Source organism: Lathyrus oleraceus, chromosome 1 (genome assembly GCF_024323335.1).
Source record: "Lathyrus oleraceus cultivar Zhongwan6 chromosome 1, CAAS_Psat_ZW6_1.0, whole genome shotgun sequence".
Classification (NCBI taxonomy): domain Eukaryota; kingdom Viridiplantae; phylum Streptophyta; class Magnoliopsida; order Fabales; family Fabaceae; genus Lathyrus; species Lathyrus oleraceus.
The window spans coordinates 117,011,572-117,036,428 of NC_066579.1; the positions used below are offsets into that span (position 1 = coordinate 117,011,572).

General features: G+C 38.5%; 1 protein-coding gene across 1 annotated transcript; it reads left to right on the plus strand.

Moving 5' to 3' along the window:
- The first annotated feature begins 3,177 nt into the window (after positions 1-3,177).
- On the plus strand, positions 3,178-23,730 carry LOC127094825 (amino acid transporter AVT6A). The gene is made up of 5 exons (XM_051033603.1): positions 3,178-3,192; positions 3,321-3,346; positions 3,569-3,945; positions 22,818-23,286; positions 23,386-23,730. Exons 1-5 carry the CDS (start codon positions 3,178-3,180, stop codon positions 23,513-23,515), a joined length of 1,017 nt encoding a protein of 338 aa, XP_050889560.1. The 3' UTR covers positions 23,516-23,730.
- Positions 23,731-24,857: the final 1,127 nt, after the last annotated feature.

Genomic DNA, 24,857 nt, shown 5'->3' on the forward strand with positions numbered 1-24,857 from the left:
GCAACCATGTATTCATGCATCCATACACATCCATATTATCAACAATGAGAAAATTTTCAAGGAACTTAAGAGGTCTATTTGCAAATTTTCAGACATGGATAAGCAAAGAAGGAATACAAAGAAGTATGCATATCCAACTTCACTTTTCCGGATTTCCAGCTTTTGCCTACGCTTGAGGAGTATGCATATCTTGTGGGTATACCTATCTTAGATCAGTTGCCGTTCAGTGGCTTGGAGAGAGTTCCTTCTTCCCAAGAGATTGCTGATCTATTGCATATAGATGAATCTATTATTGGTGCTCATATGACTACCAAAGGTGGAATTCAAGGTCTCCCATCCGACTTCCTCATTGCTCAAGCTACTTTGTTTGGGAAGGCCATGAGTGAGGACGCCTTTGAGGCCATATTTGTACTTCTCATCTATGGGCTAGTGTTATTCCCCAACATCGACAACTTTGTGGATGTGAACGCTATTAGGATTTTCTCTACTTTTAATCCCGTTCCTACTCTGTTGGGTGACACTTATTTCTCTTTGCATATGAGGAATGCAAAGGGTGGTGGCACCATTGTGTGCTGTTTGCCTCTGTTGTACAAGTGATTTATTTCTCACTTGCCTCAGACGCTCGCCTTCAATGAGAACAAAGGATATCTACGGTGGTCCACGAGACTTATGTCTCTCACTAATGATGATATCTTTTGGTATAACTGTGTATATGATGGTGTGCAGATTATTGACTCTTGTGGTGAATTCTCCAATGTGCCTCTTCTTGGTACATGTGGTGGGATTAATTACAACCCTATTTTGCCACGCCGTCAGCTTGGGTCCCCTTAAAGGATAAACCTAATATCATTTTGTTAGAAGGTGTGTTCTTTCAAGAGGGTAAAGATCCCTAAAACTTGAAGGGCAGGATGGTCCGCGCTTGGCGCAAGATTCATAGGAAGGGAAGGAAAGAGCTTGGTCCGAAGAATTGTATTGCTTTGGAACCCTACACCTCGTGGGTAAGGAAGAGAGCTTCTGAGTACCGCATGCCCTATGACTATCCAAGACCTACACCTATGGCTATGGTTGGGCCTTCAACCCTCCCTAACCAAGGAGTAGAGGAGTTGAGAGATGAAGACTGTTCGCGTGCTTGGGTCTGTGAGCGAGAGGATCTACTTCAGCAACTCAGAGTTAAGGATGATTTGATAGAATTTCTGGAGCATCAGGTTATCGACAAGCCTGATGATGTGGTGACTTCTCTTCTTCCTCAGTCATCCAGGTTTTGGAAGAGGAAGTATGATCGACTCGCCAAGGAGAAGGCAGATATGGAGGCAGCCTATGAGAGAGAGGTGAAGAGGCTTCATGCAACTTATCTTCCGGTCTCGAGAGCTTTGGATGATTGTTTCTAGGGTTCCATAGTATGTTCATTTTCCTTCTCTCTTGTATTGTATTTGGTTACCAAGACTGTACTTCTTTGGTAAAATTTTCCAGATATTATTGATATGAATATTCCATTATATGTCTAAAAGATTAATATTTCCAAATATTTGCAAATGGATCTCTAAAAGTTCCTCTGATAATAAAAATAAATCATATGCACAAGCATTGCATGCATCATGTGCATAAGCAGGTTTTGTTCAGGGCTTCTTGATCAGTGGTCTAACTCTATGTTCTTTATTTATTTTGAAGACAAGATGACGCACCAGTACTACATCAGAGCCAATTCTTCAAAGCTAATGGATCACCTAGAGCAAGAGAACAGAGAACTTAAGGAGGAAGTGGCTAGGTTGACTGCCCTGATGGAGTCATTCCTGGCCGCCCAAAGTCAGTCTTCTCCAACGCCTGCAACTCCTCCCCAGAGGACGGTCATTTCAGAGGTAGCTTCCTCTACTGTGCCAGCCGCCACTGCTCATTTTGCTCCGTCTGCTATGCCATCCGGGTTTCCCTGGGGGATGCCCACTAATTTTGTGCCAGAGGGTCTCGCTCCGACCTTTTATTCTCTGGCGACATCTAGCCTGGTCCTTGCCGTTCCACCTCCCGTTGTGCACACTTTACCAAGATTTGACAACACCATTTATCATTCTGAGTCATCTGAGGGCCCAGATGTCTATGAAAAAATGGATTCTATGAATGATCAATTCCTTGAGATGCGCAAGGAACTGAAGACTCTAAGAGGGAAGGACCTCTTCGGTAAATCTGCTGCTGAGCTGTGCCTCGTGCCAAATGTCAAGATTCCTATCAAGTTCAAAGTGCCTGACTTTGAAAAGTACAAAGGAAACACTTGCCCGCTCAGCCATCTTGTGATGTACGCACGCAAGATGTCAACTCAGACTGACAACGATCAACTCCTCATCCACTATTTCCAGGACAGTCTGTCCGATGCTGCATTAAGATGGTATATGGGTATGGATAGTGCGAACATCCTCTCCTTCAACGACCTTGGCGAAGCTTTCGTCAAGCAGTACAAGTACAATGTTGATATGGCTCCCGATAGGGACCAACTGAGGGCTATGTCTCAGAAGGAGAAGGAAACGTTCAAGGAGTACACCCAGAGGTGGCGTGAATTGGCTGTACAGATTGTGCCCCCGCTCGAAGAGAAGGAAATGACCAAGATCTTTCTGAAGACCTTGAGTTCATTCTACTATGAGAGGATGATTGCTAGTGCTCCCTCGGACTTCACCGAGATGGTGAATATGGGGATGCGACTAGAGGAAGGAGTCAGGGAAGGACGACTGACCAGAGATGAAGGTTCTTCTGAAAAGAGCTATGGGGCTTTTGCAAAGAAGAAAGAGGGAGAGACACATGCCGTGTCTTCCCATATTAAGCAAAGAAGACCCTCTGTGAATAGGAAGTCTGTGTGCTCTGCCAGTAACCAGCACCAGGTGGCTCATATAGCGCCTGCCTTCAGGGAAAATCAACATTATCAGCATCAGCAACAACAACATCAATAATATCAACAACAACAGCATCGTCCGCCACAGCAGGCCTACCAGCCTCGAAACAACAACAATACCAGCACCAGCTATGATAGGAAGAGGGTCACTTTTGATCCAATTCCAATGACCTATGCAGAGCCCTATCCTTCGTTGATAGACCGCAAGCTGATTACTCTACGTGACCCACCTGCTGTGCCGACCAATCCTCAGTGGTGGTACAAGTCCGAGCTTCATTGTGTTTATCACTCCGGTGCTCCCGGACATGACGTGGAGAACTGTTATCCTCTAAAGACCAAGGTTTAAGACCTTGTTAGAATTGGGATATTGTTTTTCGAGGACGTAGGTCCAAATGTTAAGAAGAACCCATTGCCCGAGCATGGGAAATCTACTGTTAATATGGTTCAGGGTTGCCCTGGCAAGTACAAGGTCCGGTATGTTAGCCATATCAGAAAATCGTTAGTCGAGATGCATAGACTGTTATGTGGATACAGTCACTATGAGCATGACCATGACAGATGTCGTGTGTGCACTGTCAATAAGAGGGGATGTCGCCAAGTCAGAAAAGACATCCAAGAGATGCTGGATTAGGGTGTGATCGAGATACTTTAGAATCGTGATGAGGATGAAGTTAATGTTATAGCCCTTGTATTCAGAATACCCGAACCTGTTGTTGTCAGATATGATGGTAGCCAGAAGAAGGCCTCTCTATCTCTCATTATCAAGCCAACGGACCCTGTCCCGTACTCTTCAGATAGAGTTGCTCCCTATAGATATAACGCGGTTGCGTTGGAAGATGGGAAGGAGGTGCCTTTGCCCTCCACTTCTGTTACAAGCATATCTGACGTCAGTGGTGTGACCCGCAGTGGTCGTGTTTTTTCGGTGCCGCTGAAACCCCATGAAGACGTGTTGAAGAGAAGAACTAATGTTGTTGATAATTCTGCCAGTCCTATGGGGACTTCTTCTTCTTCTCCGAATTTGGCACTTGTTGTTGATAGACCTGCCGTTGTTGCTAAAGCTCCTGTCCCTGTTGGCCAGAATGGCATGTTGAAAGAGGATTGTGATGAGATGTTGAGGCTCATCAAGAGGAGCGAGTATAATGTTGTCGATCAGTTGCTTCAAACTCCATCAAAGATATCTGTATTGCCTTTGTTGATGAATTCAGAGTCACACCGTGAAGCTTTGTAGAGGGTGTTGGACGTGGCATACGTGGATCACGATGTCACAATTGAATAGTTTGATAGCATTGTTGCAAACATCACTGCTTGTAACAATTTGAGCTACTGCGATGCTGATCTTCCCGAGGAGGGAAAAGACACAATTTGGCCCTACACATTTCCATGAACTGCAAGGATGATGCCTTGTCTAATATGCTGGTAGACACAGGATCATCGCTAAATGTGTTGCTAAAATCCACTCTGGCAAAACTTTCTTACCAGGGGCCTCCCATGAGGCAGAGTGGAGTGGTAGTCAAGGCTTTTGATGGATCCAGGAAAACTGTGATTGGCGAGGTTGAGCTCCCAATCAAGATAGGACCTAGTGATTTCCAGATCACTTTCCAGGTCATGGATATCCACCCATCATATAGCTGCTTGCTTGGCAGACCATGGATTCACGAGGCAGGCGCCGTGACATCCACCCTACACCAGAAGTTGAAGTTCGTCAAGAACAAGAAGTTGGTGGTGGTAGGGGGAGAGAAGGCTCTCTTGGTAAGCCATTTGTCTTCCTTTTCTTACATAGATGCTGAGGATGAGGTTGGGACGCCGTTCCAAGCCTTATCTATTGTTGAGCCTGTAAGAAAAGAATCTTCTTCATTTGCATCCTACAATGATGCGAAGTTGGCCATTAGCATGACGTAACTACTAGTTTAGGACAAATGATTAAGCTAGAAGACAATAAATCCCGGGCTGGCATAGGGTACTCTTCAGGCACTTTCAATGAGCGCGGCTTGTTCCAGAGTGGTGATTTCATCCACACGGTCGAAGACCAAGAGGCTGCTGCTATAGTGGAAGATGATGCAGAGGAAGATTCTGGCAACTTTGTCATCCCTGGAGGAGTCTGCAATAATTGGGTCGTTGTTGATGTTCCAATAGTTGTCCATAAGTCCACGTAATATGTTCATTTTGTTTAAAAACCCTTCTCCCATGCCAAAAGGAGAAGTGATGACATTGTTGGCACATTAATACAATGTTATTCATTCAATAATTACATGTTAAATGTTTGTTTTTCCAAATTATTTTCACTTTTTTCTTTTTTCCATGAAATTGGTGATCACAAAAAAACCTAAAAAAAGAAGAAGAATAAAATCAATCTTTTCATCTGCATAATTATTTGCCTTGTTTGAATTCTAAAATCTTTTTTATATCCAAAATCATTATGCAGGTTGATCAAACCCATTGAACATAATGATCCAACACCATCTCCCAACTTTGAATTTCCTGTATTTGAGGCCGAGGAAGATGATGTTGAAGAGATTCCTGACGAGATTACCCGTCTGCTTGAGCACGAAGAGAAGATCATTCAGCCGCATCTTGAGAATCTGGAAACAGTCAACTTGGGGTCTGAAGATTGTGTTCGTGAGGTGAAGATTGGGGCACTCCTTGAAGAGTCTGTTAAGAAGGGATTGATTGAGTTGCTACGAGAATACGTCGACGTCTTTGCTGGTCATATGAAGACATGCCTGGTCTAGATACTGATATCGTGCAACATTTCCTGCCTTTGAAGCCTAAGTGTGTGCCTGTGAAGCAGAAGCTCAGAAGAACTCATCCTAATATGGCAGTGAAGATTAAAGAGGAAGTTCAAAAGCAAATTGATGTGGGGTTTCTGGTGACTTCTACATATCCTCAATGGGTGGCCAATATTGTGCCCGTGCCCAAGAAAGACGGAAAAGTCCGAATGTGTGTGGACTATAGAGACTTGAATAAAGCTAGTCCGAAAGATGATTTTCCTCTACCACACATTGATATGTTGGTAGATAATACAGCTAAATTCAATGTCTTCTCATTTATGGACGGATTTTCTGGTTATAACCAGATTAAAATGGCACCCGAGGATATGGAGAAGACAACATTCATCACACCTTGGGGAACATTCTGTTATCGAGTGATGCCATTCGGTTTGAAGAATGCCGGAGCCACGTATCAACGAGCTATGACTACCTTGTTTCATAATATGATGCATAAGGAGATTGAAGTGTATGTTGATGATATGATTGCGAAGTCGAGAACGGAAGTTGAACATGTAGAGCACTTGTTGAAGCTTTTTCAGCGTTTGAGGAAGTATAAGCTTCGTCTGAATCCTAACAAGTGTACATTTGGAGTCTGTTCCGGCAAGTTATTGGGCTTTATTGTCAGTGAAAGAGGTATTGAAGTTGATCCTGCCAAGGTCAAAGCAATACAAGAGATGCCTGCGCCCAAAACTGAGAAGCAAGTCTGAGGTTTTCTTGGCCGCTTGAATTACATTTCGAGATTTATATCCCACATGACTGCCACATGTGTGCCAATATTCAAGCTCCTCCAGAAAGATCAGCGTCATGATTGGACCGAGGATTGCCAGAAGGCCTTTGACAGTATCAAAGAGTATTTGTCTGAGCCTCCGATTCTATCTCCGCCTGTTGAAGGGAGACCCTTGATTATGTACTTGACAGTTCTTGAAGACTCTATGGGTTGTGTATTGGGTCAGCAAGATGAATCAGGTAAGACAGAATATGCTATATACTATCTGAGTAAGAAGTTCACTGATTATGAGTCTCGATACTCAATGCTTGAGAAGACATGTTGTGCTTTGGCTTGGGCTGCTAAGCGCTTACGCCAGTATATGTTAAATCATACGACTTGATTGATATCCAAAATGGATCCAATCAAGTATATCTTTGAGAAGCCTGCTTTAAATGGGAGGATTGTCCGTTGGCATATGCTATTGTCTGAGTATGATATTGAGTATCGAGCTCAGAAAGCCATTAAAGGTAGTATCTTGGCTGACCACTTGGCACATCAACCAATTAAGGATTATCAGTCTGTTCAGTACGACTTCCCAGATGAGGAGATTCTGTATTTGAAAATGAAAGATTGCGATGAGCCTACGCTCGATGAAGGGCCATAGCCTGGTTCCCGATGGCGCATGGTGTTCGATGGCGCTGTAAATCAATATGGAAATGGTATTGGGGCAGTGATTATTACTCCTCAGGGCACACATTTTCCTTTTATAGCAAGGCTAACTTTCAAATGCCCGAATAATATGGCGGAGTATGAGGCCTGTATTATGGGTTTAGAAGAGTATATTGATCTTAGGATCAAACATCTTGATGTTTATGGTGATTCGGCCCTTGTTGTTAATCAGATTAAGGGTGAATGGGAGACGAATCAGCCTGGCCTCATCCCATACAGAGATTATGCGAGGAGGATTTCCACTTTCTTTACTGAGGTGAACTTCCATCACATTCCTCAATATGAGAATCGGATGGCAGATTCTCTTGCTACACTTGCTTCTATGATTGTGGTGAAATTCTAGAATGAAGTCCCCAATATCACTGTGATGTGCTTGGATAGACCAGCTCATGTATTTGCAGTTGAAGAAGTGAAAGATGATAAGCCATGGTATTATGACATCAAGTGTTTTCTTCAGAGTCAGATTTACCCTCCTGGGGAATCTGTTAAAGATAAGAAGACTTTGAGGAGATTATCAAGAAGTTTCTACCTCAATGGTGATGTGCTTTATAAGAGGAATTTTGACATGGTTTTGCTCAGATGCGTGGATAGACACGAAGCAGACCTATTGATGACTGAAGTCCATGAGGGTTCATTTGGTACTCATTCCAATGGACATGCCATGGCAAAGAAGATGTTGAGAGCAGGCTACTATTGGTTGACAATGGAGTCTGACTGCTGCAAATATGTGAAGAAATGCCACAAGTGTCAGATTTATGCGGATAAGATTCATATTCCTCCCACACTTCTGAATGTGATTTCATCACCATGGCCTTTCTCTATGTGGGGAATTGACATGATTGGCATGATAGAGCCAAAGGCGTCCAACGGGCATCGTTTTATTCTCGTAGCAATTGATTACTTCACCAAGTGGGTTGAAGCGGCATCATATGCAAATGTGTCCGCACTTCAACAGGGGCAACCCCTTTCTCTCTTGTGTATGGCATGGAGGCCGTTCTCCCCGTGGAGGTTGAGATCCCATCAATGAGAGTCTTGATGGAAGCCAAGTTGACCGAGGCTGAATGGGTTCAGAGTCGTTATGACCAACTGAATTTGATTGAAGAGAAGAGATTGACTACCATGTGCCATGGTCAGTTGTATCAGCAAAGGATGAAGAAAGCCTTTGATAAGAAGGTCAAGCCTCGTGTGTTCCGAGAAGGTGACCTCGTGCTCAAGAAAGTTTTGTCTTTCACGCCCGATTCAAGGGGCAAGTGGACTCCAAACTATGAAGGTCCATACGTTGTTAAGAGAGCCTTTTCAGGCGGTGCTTTGATACTTACAACTATGGATGGGGAGGATTTCACTCGTCCTGTGAATTCAGATGCAGTCAAGAAATACTTCGCCTAAAATAAAAACAGAATAGCTCGCTAAGTTGAAAACCCGAAAGGGCGACTTAGGCAAAAATGAGCGTCTCGGTGGATTGAAAACCCGAAAGGGCGATCCAGGCAAAAGTTAGAGACATATAAAAAAATGAATATATATATCCCGCTAGATTGAGTACCTCACCTTGGGGAAATCTAGGCAAAAATTCGGGATCTGTCAAGTAACTGCATCCTGATAAGACTTTGTTCTACAACTGTCATCTGTCAAAGATTCTCGCTCAGTCATCGCCAATTGAAGCTTCGAATACATTGGATTCAGAGTTGGTGGAGAAATGGTCATTATGTTCAATGTAGCCTTTTTCCAATATATATCACAAATTTCAAATTTGTAAAGATCCATGGAGTCTTGTCATTTGTGGACTACCATTTCATCAAATAAATTTGAGCCTTTATCCAATTCTTTGCACTCTTATTTGTTTCTGTTTAACAAATGTTTGCATGTTTTAATTGATAAATATCGTTGTTTTAAATAAATAAAGCTTTTATAAACTGTTTTTAAACAAAGTGAACATTCACAATGACTGAAGGGATAATTGGAACGTCTTCAGTGCTCTCCCGAGGATAGTATGATCTCCAAAAGGGTAAGACATTTGTTCATATTCCTAGCATATTTGTATCCTCTTCATCACCTTTCAGGTTGTCTCCTCAACGAGCGCAGAGAGAGGTGATACATCACCAAATTCCCCAGAGAGTCTAGAATTTTGGTCCTGATTTGCTTAGAGATGTATACCTCTAACATCCTCAGATCCCTAGTGAGTCTGAGTCTAGCATCTGTGTTTTATCAAATATATGGTTGTCATCCCTTGTGTGGGTTGATCTAAAATCCCTTATAGATTGATAAAAATTTATATGCTATCTTTTCGAGGAAATTGGAAATACTCCCGCAGATTGAGCAGGAACTCCCAACATGAGTGGAAATTCTCAGCAGGTTGGTTTGTAGCTTATCCCCGGCGGATTCACATACATTTTTCCCCCAGCAAGTTTGCTTAGCACTTGTCCTCGGTAGGGTTGCTCACATCAGACTTCCCCCAGTTTGGGTCGCCAGCAGATTATCTCCAATATGATCGCCTTCAGTCTTTCCCTAGTGGAGCTGCCTGATCAGAGCCTTATATTTGTTTTCCTCCTTATTAGCAGAGCTGGTGTTGAAGATGTGTATTTCCTTCCCTAGTGGAGCAGTTGTTCTCTCTCATCCTAGCAGAGATGTTCTCCAGCAGATATAAGGAAATATGTTGATTTTTGGAACTTCTGTTTAGCGGTTGTGTCCCCACAGAGTTTCATATCTTTCCTTGATAAGTTCCCCAGTAGAGTTTCTTCTATGATGGATCCTATCCGTGTTGAGCCTCCGATAGAGTTTCCTCTACATCGGATCTTTTGTCTGTTCAGCAGCAAATCCCTGTTGATGACTCTGTAGCTTCCCCAGCTGAGACTTTATCTGATCCTAATTTGGCGTAGGAACTTCAAGGAAGATGTGTTGTTTCCTTCCCCAGCGGAGTGATTGGTCCTGTCTCCTCAGCAGAGATGTTCCTTCAGTGGTTAGAAGTGAATGCTTGATGATGTGCTTCTATTTGGTGGTTGTTCCCCATAGAATTCCACATCACCCCCTAATAAGATCCCCAGTAGAGTTCTTCTATGACTGATCTTATCCATATCTCTACGTGTTGTTGGTAGATTCCCAGCTTTTGGCATTTGTGGCTTGGGCTGACCCCCAACAGCGGTCTCTGATCCCCGACAACCCTGCTTGTTCCTCTAACAGTAGTCTTGGTCCCCGACAGCGACTCTGTTTGATCCTCAGCGGTGATTGGTGTTTCCTGGTATTTGCGGCACCCCACCAGATTGGATTTTCTCCTGTGGGCCTGGTGTTTCTCTTTTGAGATGTTGTACCGGATGTCTGTCCATAGATTCTTGGACCTGTTTGTGTTAGATATGTCTGTTTGTCAGCATTTATCATACATAAACCATGCATATACATGCATAATCATAGCATTCAGATATTCATGTAGCACCTTTTGCCATATACCTTTGCTTGTTATCTCCTGCTATTTGGTGATACATATTTCCCCAAGCAAATGTTTGTGTCTGATCTCTCCATCTAGAGTTAGCCCTGTAGGCATAAAGTGTCTACCTTTCCTTCTATATTTCCCACTGAGTTATGTCCTCGTGGATGATTATTATTTAAGTTTCCTCCCAAAACATGTATTGGGATGGAATTACTCCCCTGAGTTATATCCTCATTGGGTTGAGTCTTGTTTCATTGTGTCTCTCTAGTTTGTTCATAGATTGACCCCTTCTTGTTATTTCCCCTGCAAGTTCCCTGTGGTTCAGGTGACTAATTGCTCAGTAAATAGTAGTTGTTCATTCTCTCCCCAGTGGATGTTGTGGCCTTCTACCCAGTAACCGGTAGTTGTAAGTCCTATTTCTATGGTTTGCTACCCAGTAACCGGTAGTTGTAAACCCCATTTCATCCCATTGCAGAGTTAATAATTTATTTTGTTCGTCCTAACCGACGACGGGTATTCTCTTATGTGGTTTTCTACCCAGTAACCGGTAGTTATAAACCCCATTTCATCCCCTTGCAGAGTTAATCCCTGATTTTGTTCGTCCTAACCGACGACAGGTGTTCTCTTCTGTGGTTTTCTACCCAGTAACCGGTAGATGTAATCCCCTCTTTGTTGGTTATCTTTATCCAATATTCGATATTGATATTCCTTCATTTTTTAGTATCTCACCCAGTAACCGGTGATATATCTCCCGGATCATTGCTTTTGTCAATGTATTCCCAGCGAGTCATCTTTCATTTACCCTTGTTTGGTAATGATCGTTTCTCCTTTGGATTGGTCATCATTTTATACCCAGTATCCGGTATCCCGATGTCCTTTCTTTTCGGTCGATTTATCCTTCATTAACCCAGTAACTGGTTGTGGATAATCTTCCACGCGAGTATGTTATCAACATTCTGACGGTAATAGATAATATATCTCACGCGCTCTTCAGTCGAAGTCTTTTTCTTCCCCAGTTGAGTAAGATTCGTATTTCCTTATGGAATCGAATGTCCATCCTGTAATCGAGTTTGCTTTTTCAGCCCTCCTTTCGGATGATGAGTATTTTGGAAATATTCCCCAATTTACGCCTGGTTGATCACCTATTATATGCCCAGTAACGGTATCCCTGGTGTTCCTTCCTACTGCTCCCTATTATGACTTTTTTGTCCCTTGTGGAGTCAGATCTTTCCTGAGTTGAAATATACCTTTTAGGTCTTCCTCATATGTTTTGGATGATTGATATCTCTCACCCTTATACCGGTCTTAGATATTCTTTCTCCCTGAGCATGTTGCTCTCTCATCCTTATACCGGTGTTTTGATCACATGTCTCTTTGAGTTTATTACCCAGTAACCGGTAATATCTCATTGTTCTTTCTCAGTTGAATCCCTTAGTGGATATTTCCCATCCGAGTCCGGATTTTCATCCAAAGTATCCTTTGTGGATAGTTTTGCTGTATTGGCATATTCCCCAATACATTCATCTTTGCGTCAGCTCGATTCTTTCCATTGATTTATTTTCATGGAATCCCTTCGTGTCTCCCAGCAATTTTTAAGTCGTGACCTGCTCACGCATTTTTACCCTTATTCCCCCCAGAGTCTCTGTCTCCCTAGTGAGTGTATTACTCCTATGGATTTTCAGTTTCTCCTGATTTCTTTTTTCTTTGTGGAGACATATCCCCACAGAGTATTAATTTTTGCATGCATACATTTGCATCATGAGGTCTCTTAGGGACCAAAATTCGTCTCTTTGTTATTATTTAAGCCCATTCTACCTCGACGAGACGTAGATTTTAACCTTCATATCTCCGGCTAGAATGACCTCAAATAGGGACATCTGTAAGACCCTAATTTTGACCCTAAGATCCCTCATGGCATCATATCATTGCTCATTGCATTTGCCTCAAGGATCATAGCATTTTGGCTCCTTAACCCTAGGGTTGGGACTTGTGTGAGTTGGTTTGAAACCACCAAGCATGCTTGAATTGTATATTATTGCTTTTCTTATTTTGTTTACTAACCAAAAGCACAAAAATATGTCACTAACATCTTTTGTTTTGAAGCTTAAGCATTCATGTGATCCAAGGCTCCTAGGAGGCCCCTATGCTTAATGAAGTGGCCAAATGAAGATGAAAGCAAGCATGACAATGGTTCCCAAAGCTCTCAATCATCATATATGTCTCCCAAGTATCTTAATTTGTCAATTTGATCAAGATAAACCAAAGGGCTTGAGGATTGTTTCCCAAGGAAACCCTAATTCAATTGTGCATTGACTGTGCCTTGCTCATGAAGCAACCTCAACCTATGATCAAATTCAATCAAGGGAAGTTCTTTCATTCATCATTTTATGCATATATGAGCCTATGTGAGTATCCTCAATCATTCATTCATCTGACTATTTTGAAATCCACTGAGAACTAACTTTTGATGTGTTTGTCAAATGAAGATGATCTCAAGAGAAAACATGTTCTTAAGAACCATATGCACAACTTTCATGTTCATCAAAATTTCATTTGAAACTTGGAAGACCATCATTAATTTCAAAACATTATAGGTCATTTTGACTGAAACCCTAATTTTGGGTCAACTTCCCAAGGACCTAACTCCTTCATTTTTTATGATTTTTAGGTGAGACCAAGTGCATTGGAAAGTTTAAGATGTCTAATTCAAATGTTATGTTGGACAAATTTTCATAATCCTAAAAGAAACACATGTGATAATACAAAACATTATAGGTCACTTTGGACCAAATCCATTGAAATGTAAAAAAGTCCAACTTCAAGTGCCCATAACTTTCTCATAAAAAATCCAAATGATGCAAACGTTAAGTCCAAATTGATTTTCGTGAAAAGATCTACAACTTTGATGTTGAAGGTTTTTTCATTTGAGGCTTGCATCATTGAAACAGAAGGGCTTGAAGTTGGTCCATTTTGGAAAATTTTCCAAATACATGTTTTGTACCTTGAACTTCATGGCCTGTTTTAATAAATTTCCACACTGCAAATGGATTTTTGTTCAACATAGTTTTTGTTCCTTATGTCAAGACCTTTCCAACCATTACCCACATGCTTATGTTTGGATTTTCCAAATGGGATTTTCGAAGAGGAGAACAATTATGATCAATTACGCATTTTATGTTAAATCTTCATGCACAATCCATTGTCTTGCCATTTGCACGTCCAAACTTGCTTCATTTGAGTTCAGCGTGCAAAACCAATTGATTTTGGGCCTCACATGCATCTGTACAGGCCCATGCATGGAGGACCCAATTCACATGCACACGAGTTTTCCACCTCTTTGCATCAGCTGTGGCTATATATTGAAGGCATTACCTCACTTGAAACTCAACCCGAAGGCACCTGAATCTCTGCTGAGTTGATTCCCCAACCTCTCACCAAAGGAATTTGCATTTTCACTTTTCATTTTCAAGTGTGATTTTCAACAACATCAGTTGATTATCATCATTAATTCCTAAGCCTAGATCTCATACCAAGCATCCAGATCAAGCTGCAAGCAAAGGATTGGTTGAATTGTGCTCTTGAAAGCTGCTCTACAAAGGTTTATACCATAACTGTTTTGCTTCGAGTCTCTCTGAATATTGTGCATTGCTTGTGTTGGTTTGCATTTCTGAAGTCCTCATGTGAGAGGCAAGCCAATGGTGGCTTTAATTTTGTGAATTGGTGAACTTCAGATTGAACACCTAGTTTTTCAACCTCAAATTTCTTCTTCCATAAGAATCTTGAGCAAAAACTAAGGTCACAGGGGTGATGTACATCACCCCAGCTTTCATTTGGTGTATAGATCGCGTGTTATAGTTGAGGTTGTAAAACCTGCAACTGGTGGCCAGACCGAGCCTTCTCACCGGAGAAGATAGTGGTTTCCACCACCTTCCCCACGCGTTCAAACCTTGGTTGTTGGATGATGATCTCCAGATCTAATCTTGGCTGTTTCTTTGTTTGACTTCATTTAAATCATGGTACCATGCGCTTGACTCATGTACATGGTAAGCGCGCGCTTGAGGGCCTTCTGATCAGCCACATCAATTAATGAGCTCTGATCAGACGCCTGTGGTTTTTTCCAATTTCTTAATTTCTGTTTTAATTTCTTTTAATCCATTTATTTTCAAAAATTTATAACTTCTTTATTTGGAATCACACAAATATGGGACCAATTGCAACAATTTTCTCTTAAAGTCTAGTTTCATAAAATGATTTTTAATTATTTTTGTGATTCCATTTAATATTTTTTGTGAATTATTTCATTTATGATTGTTTTTAATTCATTTAAAATACCATTTGATATTCAAAAATGCCAAAAATATTTTCTTAACATCTTTGGATAATGATAAGTCTATGAAAAATATTCTCATTAATTTCTTGATTGATTTGAGATTTATTTGAGATTTTAGTCCAATTATGTTATTTTTCTTCATTTTTAATTGTTTAAAATTAGTTTCTGTTTTCAAAAAATGATGAGAAAATTTAACAAACCTTGTTTGACCTTGTTAGACTTATGATGATCCAATTGGAGTTATCCAAGTTGATTTGAATTGGATTTGAAGTTTGACCTTTATTTGATTCATTTTATTTTATGCATTATTTTAATTCCAAAAAATACCAAAAATATGTTTGACCTTTCTTGACTTTTAAACTTCATTTTACTTCTGTTTACCATTGATTGATATTGATTCCATTCATGTTTGATCAATGTGTTTTGGTTATGTCATTTGAATTTCCATCTTCATCTTTTTCTTTTTCTTTTGACCAATGAGTTAATGATTTGTGGTTATCCTTGACATATGAGAGGCTTAACCTTCTTTGATCCAAATCAAATTCATCTTGATCAAAGATCAAGTGAATTGCTTTGTGTCCAAGATAGGTTGCTTCTTGGTCAAGCAAAAAATCTAAAATCCATACAAGCTCATTCTTCTTTTATTTTGGCATTGCAAGGTGTAGGAGCTTGGCTTACTAGTCATGATCTCTAACTTGTGTTTATTTGTATATAGTTTTATTGACCGGCCTCAGATAGGTGTGACTACTACATTAGTCCACTTACGATTGCTTAACATAACGCTAAATTGCCTTATAGCACATTAACACTAACTACTAATTACTAACTTTTAATTCAAGCATTTAATTCTTGCAATTTAATTTCTTACTCATTTATTCATATTGTCTTTTTCCCTTTGCTCATTTGAGCTCATGTTTATGTTTATGCCATTTGCCTTTTGCTCACTTGAGCACATTATTGTGTATATACTATTGCCTTGTGCTTGTTTTGTTTTTGTTTGTGGGAACCAATGCAAAAAGGAGAAAGGACTTAGAATTAGGACCTTACCTATGCTTAATGGAGTTTAAAGAGCAACTAGGCCTCATGCCTTTAGAATGCTTGATCTTGAAAATGACTTGAAAGGACCCATTATTCTAAACTCACTCATGTCCATTCTTTCTATTGCATTGTGAACCTTTTGATTGTTTGTTCTTGTGTGACAGGGATTCAAAACTTGAGCTAAGTAGAAGGACCATTGTCATGAGCATCTAAGTTGAAAGAGACAAGCCATTTGGAGATCCTAGGAGCTTGAATGAATATTTTTTTGATTGCTTGAGTTAATTGCTAAGTCCAAAGGAAATGAGAATCTTGAATAATCTTTATGATCTCCAGAAAGGGAACTCCAAGGGTTTTCTCTCTTCTCTCATCTTTGCATGTTTAGGACTAACCATTCTCTTCTTCTCTCCACTCTAACCCAAGCCAAACTCATTTTGTGCAAACATTAACATTGTTTTCAAAAATTAGAAACCTAGGCCATATGCCTTTGACTTTTCAAACTTTTTTCATAATACTTATTTTGAATTGAATCTTAAGTCAACTTTGACTTCATTTTTGTGAATACTTCTAATTGGTAAATACAACTCACTCAAGCTTGTTTTTGTGGTTTCAATGGCCACCTTTGCCAAAGCTTTTCATAAACATTTGCTATTAGGTTTTAGTTATCATAGTGGTTGATGTAAACCTCACCTTATCCTTAGTGATTGGACTATAAGTCTTCCATACTTATTATAGGGTGGATCCCTCACTAGTATGTTGAAGCTCTCCTCACATGGTGGATTGTGGTCTAGGTTGAGTTTTCTCCCTTTGATAACAAAAGACCTTAAGGCTTTTGACCAATCAATTCACCAACTTATTTTAGATTTTTACCCCGAACTACGAGGTTTTGATCCTACCTTTGTGATGGTACGTAGGCAATGGGTTTATCCATTCAAACAACAAAATGAGTTTTGAGATTTTTACCCCGAACTACGAGGTTTTGTTCGCTTTCTAACCTTTGCTTCGGATAAATAGAGGTGCGGTGGCGACTCGAATTGTATGATTTACTTTTGATTTAGTCAATAAATCTAAAGGTAACGAATACCCCGCTACAGTACGTCTGGCCTCAATTCGAATTCGAATCGAGATGATATAATAAATCTTACTTTGCAAAATGTGTGTATACAAGAGTTGAATAAATCGAACTCTACAAACCCTAAGTTTGATATTGAGTATACCACCTCCAAAACCCTTGATCAAACTTGATCAAGTAACAAACCATGCCGCTTCAATTCACCTATTGTTGCTACTTCCTTGTAAGGCACCCCTTGTCCCAAGGCTTTCACCCGATTGAAATAATCCCAAGCGCATGATCTTGTAACCAACAATACCGATTTGATTCACCTGTTCTTGCTACTTCCTTGCAAGGCACTCCTTGTCCCAAGGATTTCACCCAGTTGAATTAATCTGAAGCGCACACTTGTTGAGACCAAAGGTTTTCCAACACGATCCAGCGTTTCACGCTACTCATTTGCAAGGCATCCTTTGTCCCAAGGGTTTCACTCGATTGAATTTGAATTACACAATCTTATCCAAAACCTTCAAACCCTAATCGATCTTGAAGGAAAACCCCAACTTAGTTTTATGATTTAAGTCCCTCAAAGTTCCCAACTGTTAATACCTTAGGATTGGCATTATTTTTGTAAAACAAATAATGTAATCATCTCTGTTGTTTTAATATGTTGGGTTGAAGAAGTTCAACATCTGGACCAACATGTCATGTACGATGTCACGACATCATGTCTGTGACATCGCACATGTGTAGAAAACTGAATTAATTAATTCAGTATATATGCTGGGATTAGTAAGGATATTTGGTGAATATCCTAACTCCCATGTGGAGGTCTTAAAGACTCAATCAGAATATATATAGGCTCAAAATAAGGAGATATATATGGAGAGATTTTAGGATTGAAGACCTTGATTGTAGCAGAAAGTTTCTGCTGTATTTGTAACAGCAAAGGAGAAGTTTGCTGTGATTTCTGAAGGCCCAAATCCAATTGGGTGATTAGGTTATAAATAGCATATTGTAACCTAGTGTTTGTAAGCCTCTTAGAATGAAAAATTAGGGGTGTGTGTGAGGTAAACCTCCCAACTTGTGGGAAGGTTACCATGTGTTTCTCAGTGGTCAAAGCTGAGAGTGTGTGTAACTCAAAGCCTGTAGGCAAGAGTGATTATGGTCTTGAATGAAGCTGTGAAGCAAGTTCAAGTTGTTTTGACATTACATTGTATTTGTAGTGATAGGAATGGAAACTGGAGGTTTCTATCTAGGAGTTCCTAGGTATAGATTGCATTGGGTAGGGATTAAGTGAAGAGTTGTAAACGGAGGAGTTTAACTCTGAATTAATACTGCTGATAGTGGATCTTCTTCCTGGCTTGGTAGCCCCCAGATGTAGGTCATGTTGGACCGAACTGGGTAAACAATTTTCTGTGTTTGTTTTCCTTCTGCGTGTTATAATCCTGTCTGCCATAACTCAGGTTGTAATTCAATCTGCTTATCAAGTTAATAACAGACCTGACACATAGCCTTCTGTTTGAATGTCAATCAGAATGTTTTGATCTCAGTTCAGTATTTAGTTAAGAGGATAACAGACCTGGCCAAAGGATCCTAGTGAAACTGTCAAACTGGAAGTCTTGACAGTTGTACGTGTAGACTGATACTGAAGTAGAGACTGATTAGTCTTTCACATTATAGTAATGTTAGCACAGTCTGTTTTCAGGAACATAACAGAATCAACATGAGGTATATGTTCTGAATGTCAAACTAAATGTTGTGACATTCACACCTGACAGTTGGTGCTAAATTGTAGGATAATTAGTTTTTCTGTTTCAGTATTTTTCTCAGGCTAATTTAAGGAATCCAACAACTGAGCTAAAATCCAGGAAAATAACAACTAACCTACAATTAATGAACCTAACAAATAACCTATTTGTCAGCTCCCTAATGTGTGGAGATTAGGTTACCTTGTTTGACTTTTTGTTTAGGAAACACGAGTACTAAGCCAGCAAATTGGAATACAGTAACAGGTGATGTGCAAATCAATATTGATATATCATGCTGACAACTGTCCAAACACAACAGAAGTAAGTGTGGTGTTTGATCTCTGCTATGTCTTTGTACAAGAAGGACAGAACTAGGTGTTCTTCCATTCCAAGGTAATACAGTAGCAGATGTCGTGACAACTGTGAAATCGTGCTTGAGTACAGGGTTTTAATTTGTATAATTGTCTTGCTGTATTAGTTACAATGTTGGATCAGATGTCATGACTTGGAGTAGAACATCTGAATTCTGACTACGCCAGAATTTCACCAACCTAATATTCTCGGTACAACAAATCTAATTGGACGTTATCAACTGTAATATAGATGGCACCCAATTAAAAAATGATTATGTGTAGTTTGACTGTGTGTGTCCATAGATGGAGTTGAAGATGATGCTAATGCTTTGAAATCCTGAATTCATGTAGGTTTTACTCACTCTAGAAACCTTGCTAGAGATGATGCATGTATGAATTATTTATATGCATGAATGATTGAAGGCAAAAAGGAATGCAAAAGAATGCAAAAATTCAAGATTTTAAGTCTATAGGTCGACCTATACGAGCTATGTGTCGACCTATACAGGTCATGTGTCGACCTGTTTGAAGCATAGGTCGCCCTGTAAAGGTCATGTGCTCCCTATAGGTCGACCTGACAAGGCGGCACATGGAACAAAGCCTACATGCTTTAATAAAGCCGTATGAGTGTCGACCTATACACTATATGTGCCGACCTGTTGTTTAAAAGCTCTCCTATAGGTCGACCTATAATCGTATGTGTCGACCTATAGTGAATATTTTTCACCCCAAAACCAAATTCTGCATGCACAACATAATATCTCGATGCACAAATCTTTTTCATACCATTTCCAATAATATTGACATGTTTCTTAATGAAAGAACACTAAAATGTACAACTAGACTTGGATGATATCGTCCAATTTACATAAACGTTATTTCCTAGTTTAAAAATCATACAAAACATATCTAAAAGGAAAGTTTCACTCATATACTCCACCCTTTTGATGATGGAAAAACTTGAGATAACGCATTTATTGTTCTTGAAAAACTCCCCCTGAATGTGTGCATAATAGCTTCATATATTTCTTCCCCTTTGACAACATCAAAAAGAGACAAAGTATATTATTAGCAGTATCAAATATTCAATATAAAATACATAGGCAATTGCGAAGATAAGAAGTTCTCTCATATATATTCATCAAATATGAAAACATACAAGAATATAAATACAACCATATAAAATAATAGCCATAATCATTCAATATAACAACCAAAATATCATCATTGTCTCAAATTCAAAATAGTAAAGTAATATTGGTCAATACATAAACCACAAGCAAAAATAAACCAGAAACACAATAAAGATGCATACTGACTCAAAGCATGATTCAAAAAAAGTGCATAGCGACACATGAGATCAAAAGACATAAACAAAAAAAATGCACAACACTTCATTCAAGAATCACTTTATCTTCTTCCACGCACTCTTGGAATAGATCTTTCTCCCCTATGCCAACCTTGTCCTTCATTGCGATATTGAGAATCCAAGAAGTCACGCATCTCTCGGTAGAACCTTTCATAATGACATGAACCTTCTTCTTGGACTGAGATCAAGTGATTAATCCTAGTTAGAACAACAACATGATTAGCATTCATATCAGTCCGTCAGGACACTAGAGACTTTGTCACATATGAAGCAAAAGCCTCAAAGTTGGAATCCTTAGTAGACATGTGTTGCTGCATCAGACGGAACTGCTCAATTTGTGCATCTTAAAAGGTCTCTCTCCATTTTTACTCCTCTGCATATCTCTCATCTTTTCTCATCTACATGTTTTGAAGCATAATCATTATAGAGGCAGTATCAGCAGAACTAGTACCAAAGCCAACATCATGATCATCTCCATGAGAAGCATCATGCATTACGGTATCTCCTTCAATAACATCATGATGAACTCATATAGGTTGCTCATCGTCCATGTGAGCTTCAGCTGCATCATCACCACACTCAACATGATCGTCAAAATTGTACACCTTCCTGCCATGCTTACTCAAGCGTAGATAGTACACCTGACGATTTACGTCCCAAAAGTAATTCATGTTAATCAGTGTATGGTGAGAAAATTCTTGAGACGAACTAGGAGATTTGAACGTGAGATTCGGCAAACCAATGTCAAAGTTTAGAAACTTAGCAATCATAGAGGGATAGCAGAATGATGTGCCTTTGTTGCATGTTTTGATAGATAACATACGAGATACAAAGTAGCGAGGCCAATTAATTTTGACTTTGTGCAGAATAATGTATACCAAATGATTCCCAACAAAGTCAATTCTCAAAAAACTGTCATTCTTTGGCCGCAATATATGAGAAACCACCCATAGCAAAATTTTGTACACTCTATCTGTCAACGTGTAGTTTAAAAAGGTCTCCTATAGGTCGACCTATAATCGTACGTCTCGAACTATAATGATTATTTTTCACCCAAAACGAAATTCTTCATGCACAACATAATATCTTGATACACAAATCTTTTCTAGACCATTTCCGACAATGTTGACATGCTTTCTAGTGCAAGAACACTAAAATTCACAACTAGACTTGGATGATATCGTCCAATGTGCATAAACGTATTTTCTAGTTTTGACATCATACAAAACATATCTAAACGAAAAGTTGCACTCACAAAATATATTAAAATCTCCATACATTCAGGTGTTGGGTATCAAACCTCTAACCTTAACCTTTTACTACGGTTGGTTTAAATGACCATTTTGGTATATTATGCGCTACTGTTTTTTTAAGACAGCCAGTAAACGGTGGTTACAAGTAACCTACTTACAACCACACATTACTTTACCACGGTTCATCAACCATGATTATATCTCTTTCTCAATTGTAGTTAAATGTGTTATTCGTAGTAGTGATGACTGAAAATTTGGGAATTGGAGTAACATCTAGGTTTAAGTGTTGTGCAATGCGAGGTTGCAATATATTATAAGTGTTGCTTGTGTCAACAAGAACCATCATAAGAATTCCTCCAATTAGGCTTTGGAATTTTAGTTTTTTTAGGGGAAATTAACCAATCGAAGCCCAAGAGAAGAGTTATAAATAGTATAAATAGGATACATTTCTACAATTTCTTCTGCATTACTTAACTCAACCAATTATTATGTGGACTTGTGTCATCCTCAACCAGAAGTAAGAGAAACCTAATAGAAACACGGTTCTATTAAGGAACAAAATTTCCTCACAATTATAACAAAGACTTTAAACACTTCGCTCTTGTAATTGAGTTTGTGAGAGGATTTATAATAGTAGTTTAGGTCTTTAGGATGTGGATCGAAATTTTGGGTTAGAAGTGTTTTGTGAAAATTTTGAGCTTTTGGTATTTTGAATGTGGGTGTTTTGTGAGACAGAGTTTGTGCGAATTAAAGGGGTAGGGAATGAATTTTGAAATTTGGATTTGACATCTCTTTATTTGGCTACAATAAGTTTAACAAGGTCAATTGCTTGAAAGACAGAAATAAGTCTTCAAATAGCCATTTTATTTATAATTTTTGGTGTTTCACCGGAAATAAAACATAATTTTTGGTAATCAATAATTAAACTCTCTTGTTTAAACTAAAATAATCCTGCCTAATGATTAACATAAGTTGAAGTGCCAAATCATAATTCTAAGGATTTTGTAAATGAAAACAAATATAGGCGCTACTGTACTTCTAAGCGACTATATTTGCCGCAAAAGTATGAAATATTTTCAAGTGTCATAAATATTTTCTTTGGTGTCAAATATAAATAAAAGTTTAAGTGCAATTTTTTTTTAATTTATTAAATAATTGACGTATCTGATATATTTGCAGTTCACAGTATAAATAATGAATTAAAGGATTCGAAACAGATGCAAGAAGTTGTGAGAGCTTCCATTGTTCTATACTCCTCGGTGTACATACTCACAAGCTTCTTCGGATTCCTTCTATTTAGTGAAGAAATATTCGACGATGTTCTTGCCAATTTCGATACCGATCTTGGAATACCGTTCAGTCTTATTCTCAATGAGGTTGTTCGGGCTAGCTATGCCACGCATTTCACGCTTATATTTCTAGTAATCTTCTACGCAATTCGGGTCAACATCGATGGACTCTTGTTTTCTTCTTCATCAAGGCTTTTGGTAGATGATAGCTTTAGATTTTTCTCTATTACTTTTTCTCTTGTTGGCATTATGTTCTTGGGAGCAAACTTCATACCTAGCATTTGGGATATTTTCCAATTCATTGGAGCAACTACTGCTCTTTGTGTAGGATTTATATTTCCAGCTGCAATCACTCTCAGGTGAGTTTCATCAATAAGATATTATATTTAGATTAAAAAATTGTTGTTTTATTATTGTGTTGATAATTACTTAACTCAATATAATTTTTTTTACTGCAGTGATAAACACAAGATAGCAACTAAATCAGACAAGATTATATCAGTTTTTATGATCATCCTTTCAGTATTATCAAGCGTTGTGGCTATATACAGTAGTGCTTATGCCTTGATCAAGAAGAATAAAGTTTAATGATATAATTTACAGGGTCATGGCCAAATGTATAAAAATAAAATCATGCTTTTTTGTTTCTTGTGGATTATGATATGTTTATAATAATATAAACATAGGTATAGCATGTATATAAATCATCAATTACTATTTAATCAAAAATTACGAGTCATCATGATAATAGAATTAAGTATTATTGTGTTATAAAATGCATAATAACTATAATAATTCATTGTCTCCATCTTTTTCTTCTAGTTTTAAGTATTAATCTTATCTATATTATCGACAACTTATCAAGAAAGTGTATTGATGGATAAGATGGAAACGAAAGACGACAAGGTGAGAAGGTCAGCTTCAAATTTCACTATTCTCTTTTGGCAACATCCCTTGCACAAATGAATTTAGAAATTTCTCTTAACAGGGACTTAAAAAATAATCTATATATATTAACTAAGTATATATATATAAAACAAGATATCAATTTGTCCTTAGGAGATAATCTTAACACAATAAATATTATAAATTAGTTTAATATAAAAATGATTTAATTATAGTGTTATTATAAGTGACTAACTAATTTTGTAGGCACCTTGTTAAATAAGATTGTTTGACTTGTTTTGATATATTACCTGGTTACAAAGTTTGATTCAGTATTAGTTTATCTAGATTTTCACAAAAAAAATGGATTTTTAATTCGAATTAAATTGAATATGATTTTATTAAATCATATATCTAAATTAAGAATACTTTTATTTGATATGATTTAATCAAAAGATTTGAGTTAGGTTATTAAAGAAGATTTAATTTTTCATTTTCGAGTTAATTTGTTTTAGATTAAATCATATTGGACTTTTCTACTCGCTTTTGTTATTTAAGGAGATGCTTCTCCTTTTTTGAAGACTCTCTTGTTTTGAATAATTACTATTTTAGCGTTGCAATTTAAATTTTTACTACTATAAAATAGACATTTTTTAAGATGTATTTTACAACGGCCTTCTTGTTAATTGTGATAATAATTCTTTTTGGGATATTTTTTTATTTACTAAAAGATGTTTCACTACGGTCATAGTTAACAACTATAGTAATACGTACCTGGAGTGAAAGGGTTCGAATCCCAACACCAACAATTTTCCATTTATCATGACATAATGTATTTGACCTTGTATATCACAATGATTCTTATAATTAATCATGGTGTAAGGTGCAATCATTTCATCACGAATCGTATTATCAACCGTGATGAAAGGTGTTACTTATTTATATATAAGCAAAATTATCTCTCGCTTTAGTACATAACAATTGTCTACCTTAAAACAAAGCCCTAACATCTCTTTCACTCGTCTTTTTCACAACAACGACAACA

Coding starts and splice junctions, on each gene's coding strand:
- LOC127094825 (XM_051033603.1), top strand. Junction 3,946..22,817: donor TAAAGCTCCTGTCCCTGTTG/GCCAGAATGGCA, acceptor ATATATTTGCAG/TTCACAGTATAAATAATGAA. Junction 23,287..23,385: donor CCAGCTGCAATCACTCTCAG/GTGAGTTTCATC, acceptor TTTTTACTGCAG/TGATAAACACAAGATAGCAA.